The 4,148-nt window shown below is 46.4% G+C and overlaps 1 protein-coding gene across 1 annotated transcript in view; it reads left to right on the forward strand.

The window, feature by feature from the left end:
- Nucleotides 1-4: 4 nt before the first annotated feature.
- The window catches only part of MXI1 (MAX interactor 1, dimerization protein), a gene marked incomplete at its 5' end in the record, with an annotated part of 49,055 nt that continues 44,911 nt past the window's right edge, over nt 5-4,148 (forward strand). Inside the window, 2 exons of the mRNA XM_010177946.1 lie at nt 5-26; nt 730-862. Coding sequence (XP_010176248.1) covers nt 5-26; nt 730-862 — 155 coding nt within the window. The remainder of the gene's footprint in view (nt 27-729; nt 863-4,148) is intronic.

Here is a 4,148-nt window from a genome sequence, read left to right on the forward strand (position 1 = left end):
CGAGTATCTGGAGCGAAGGGAGAGAGGTAATGGGGGGGGAGGTAACGGCCCTCCGTGGGGGGAACGGGGCTGGGGTCAGAGATCCCCGCGGAGGGGTGAGAGCGGCCCCGGCCAGGGGGATGGGAGCGAGTGTTTGCTGGTGGTGGATCCCCAACAGGGAGGGGCTGGGGGTGGGAGAGGGCTGACAGGTGCTCCTGGAGGTGGTGGCTGAGGTGGCAGGTTTTGCAGGGGGGGAGATGGAGGTGAATGCCATTTCTGGAAGGAAAAGAGGGGATCGGTGTGAAAGTTTCCCACCGGGCAGGAAGGGTGGTGGTGGGTGGCTCTGGCTTTGCAGAGACCTCGATGGATGGCACAGTAGAATTTGCCTGGTTTGCCCAGTTCAGTTAACGCTTGGACAGGAGGAGAGACGAGGCGCTCTCTGGGCTGTCATGTTTTCTTTTGGTGTTTTCAGGTGTTTGAGTGGTGTTGTCCTTCTTCCAAGGTTGGCAGAGCCTTTACACTCCCCTTCCTCTCTTTTCTCCACCTCCCAGTCCACTTCCCTCTGAATACATCATCAGTCATTTCCCTGAGCTGTTGTGGTTAAGGGCCTCCCCACCCAGCTAGGCTGACGGGTTAGTGGTGAGGCCTGACTGCTGACTTCAGGGGTTTTCTTTCTATTTTCTTTTTTTAAATTTTTTTCCTTTTTTTAATGATCTTTTTTTTATGCCCTGCCTGTTGATTCTTATGCAGAGTGTGAACATGGCTATGCCTCGACCTTCCCCTCCGTTCCAAGTCCTGGACTACAAGACCCAAAGCCCACGCGGAGGCTGAGCCGGGCAAGGAAACACAGCGGCAGTGGCAGCAATGCAAGTATTGCCAACAGGTACGATGCAGGCAGCAAAGCCTGGGGTGCAAGGCTGGCCAGGAGGATGAAGCTGGAGAGGAAAGCTGGAGGCAGAGGAGAGAAACTTACCCTGTGGGGAAAATGGGGAAGAGTGTGAGCACAGGGGGATTCAGAGGTGGGACACACAAGTACAGCGTCTGTTCTGGATCCATAGTGCTGAGAGCAGAGGGGACACAGGGGAGCTATATCTGAAGTGGCACTGCCAGCTGATTCTGTGCCAAGGCTCAGATGCTGCAGAGGGAAGGGGAATAGGGAGATCTGTTCACAGGGTTCAGGGAGGAGGTAGGCAATAGCTCTTCCCATTATATACAGCTGATGTCTTTCCAACCTAGAAGTCACCGCTTTTAAGGGATAGCGTGCGTGCAGCCTGAGTGCTTTGGGATTGTAATGACAGGCATGATTTGAAGCAAGGAAATGATGTTTTGAAATGGATCCCCTACAACAAATGGGAGAGAGGGAGATGACTGGCTGCTATGTACCAAGTGATAAAAATGCAGTTGAGGAATACGAAGCTGTCTTTCACTCTGCCTTTCAGGGTGGTGGGATTCCCCAGCTTTCTGATTGCTTGGTAATTGTAGAACTTCACGGTTTTGACACTTGTCTTATTATACAATGTCATATTTCTTAGTTTCTTAAATGTAGAAGAGATGACAGGATTAAGCCTGTACTTGGTCCAGTGGTAGGATCTGCCTCCCCCCTCTCATTTCTGGTCCTTGTTGAGACCTTCTGGGAAAGGGAAACTTTAGAAACATGAAGTATAATTCTGAAAAGGCTACTGCAAGCTTGCTTTTATTGCAGCAAGGCCTGTGCAATCCATAAAATGGTGGCAGGTGGTTCAGGTGATTAAAGCTTTCTTAAGGCCATTGGGAAGGACCTGTAAAGGCCTAGGGGAAAGGTGCCTTTGCTTGCAGTTATTCTGCTTCGGCAGCATTTGATAATAAAGGTTGTTTGAAGTGATGTTAGGACACCTTGCTGGGGGGAAGTTCCCTTCATCAGGATCAGCGTATCCTGAGCTCTTCATATGCTGCACATTTATATTTGCTTCCCTCCTTCATCGAGCCTCTCCTGATTTCAGGGCAGTTATAGCCCTTTACTGATTCCCATTGGGAAATGACGGCAGATGCTGAATTGAGATCTGTATTTTTCCCCTCTAGGTTTCTCACATACTATTTTTCCATCCCACACCTCTTTCTCTCAAAGGCCTTTGTCATGGCAACCTGCCCTTCTCCAGAGGAGGGCTGGAAGCACATCCCCCTCAGGAGCTCCTTAGCATCGAATCCAGCAGCCTGTAGGCGAGAGAGGGATGCAGAGCACTCCCTGTCCCTGGGGCCTGGGCGCTCAGCGTGCCCTGCTGCCACAGAGCCCCCAGGCACAACTCTCAGGGGGCACCTTTCTCTGCTGAGACCAGCCCCCTGGGCCATTTAGCATGACAAGCTGAATATATTGATGTGGGGGGGAAGGCAACAGGGAAGCAGAAAAGATACTTTCTAGTCTTATTTTAAAATCTTCATTATACAAGGAATACTGAGGCCAAATTGAATCTTCAGAGCGAGAGTGTTACCCAGTGTGTTGCCTCCCTTGCTTGTTTCAGCCTCAGGGAGTGACCAGCCTCAGGTCTCGCTCCAGGCAGAGACCTGAGCGGTTCTTTTGGGGAGCTCGGACCTTACACACACAGTTGGAAATAGAAGTTTCTTTGAGCACAAGTCGTAGCAGCTTGCACTTGCTGTAGGAGATGGCAAACCTTCCAGATGGCTGCAGTGCCGGGAAGTGACAACTGTGAAGTTCAGGGTGCCTCCAAATTCACTGCAGTGTGTTTTGTGTGACGCTGAGTATAGCCTCAGCCTTGTTTAAGGGAGGCTCTGTATTATCCCTTCCTGCTAAAATCAAAGGGACAATTCAGTAAGTTCTGCCTCGTGGAGTTTGAATGAACTTTGAATTAAATATCAAGCCCCCAGTGAGGGACAAAACTATATTTCATGCATGGACAAGAGATTTTCTTAATTACTTTTGTCTCAAAATGTTTAGTTAGCGTAGAGAAATTATGCATTTAGATCTTGTGCAGATTTTGTAATTTAAAAGCCTCCTGTAAAAATGTCCCTCAAGCAGCCTTGTCAAAGCATAGTTGCTGGGTTTGGTTTTTTTTCATTTGTGCACTTTTAGAAATTGACATGTGTGTGTTGTTGCTGGTCTTTATTGAACCAAATAATCCACCATTATGTGGCAGAAGGTGTTTACAAAGCCTAGATGCTCTTTAATTCATAGTTTAAATCCAAGTATTTCCCTTCAGCATTTGCAGCCCAGACATCATGACAGCTATTTCTTCCCAGCAGACTCTGTGCTGTCATGGCACAGGCACCCAGAAAGTTCTGAGGAACAGGCATGGTGGAGCAGTTCTTACTCTTATAGAAATACAGTGGTCCCCCAGTAGCAGCAGAATAATTTTTCTACCCCAAACAGGAGTGTGCAGCTAAGGAGGGAAATGTTGCTTCGTTATTTCTAATTTGCATGATGCATTTTTAAATAAGGATGTTTTGGCTCAGGTTCTCTATTACTTCATTTGTCTCAGTTGTGCAACTGCTAGCAAGCAGATTGCTGCAGAGGGGTTCCCCTCTGCAATCCTCAGGACATTATCTGTATGTGTGTGTAGTGCTTTGCATGGGTATTTTAAAGACCTAGTGTTGCATACTGTAACTTAAAACTTGAATATACTTTAAAATGTGCAATCTTGCTTTAGTCAGGGATATTTAGGTGCTGAAAATTACCCACCTGCAAAAATACGTGGAGAATCACAGTTGTGGTGACCTGGAGTTCATAATAAACAAGGCAAATTAAAAAAAAACAACAAAAAAATCCCATTTAACACGTAGCTAAAAGCAAAAAAACCCAAGAAAATCAATTAGCCAACTGATATTAAATTAGAATTTAATTTTGCCTGTTTTGTGATTTTCTCTTGACAAAAGTATTTTCTATTTTTTGGACTGGGATGAGGAATTAGCTGAGATTTATTGTAACATACAGTATTAGTTATTTAATATTTGTTCCTTCTGAAGATGTTTCTGGGACAGAACCTGAGTTCTAGAAACTTGCTAGAGAAGCGAAGTCGTCCATGCTGGGAGTACAGTTCTGTGGGTGTATTAACTTGTATTCAATGTCACTGGAAACTGCTCTTGTTGACTCTACACAGGCAGTTCTAAACAGACCCAGTTATCTGAAAGGTTCATTATAGTTAGTTAGGATTAGACTGGCTTTATATTTATACATTTTG

Source organism: Antrostomus carolinensis, unplaced genomic scaffold, assembly GCF_000700745.2.
Source record: "Antrostomus carolinensis isolate BGI_N321 unplaced genomic scaffold, ASM70074v2 scaffold25701, whole genome shotgun sequence".
In the NCBI taxonomy this organism is placed as follows: Eukaryota; Metazoa; Chordata; class Aves; order Caprimulgiformes; family Caprimulgidae; genus Antrostomus; species Antrostomus carolinensis.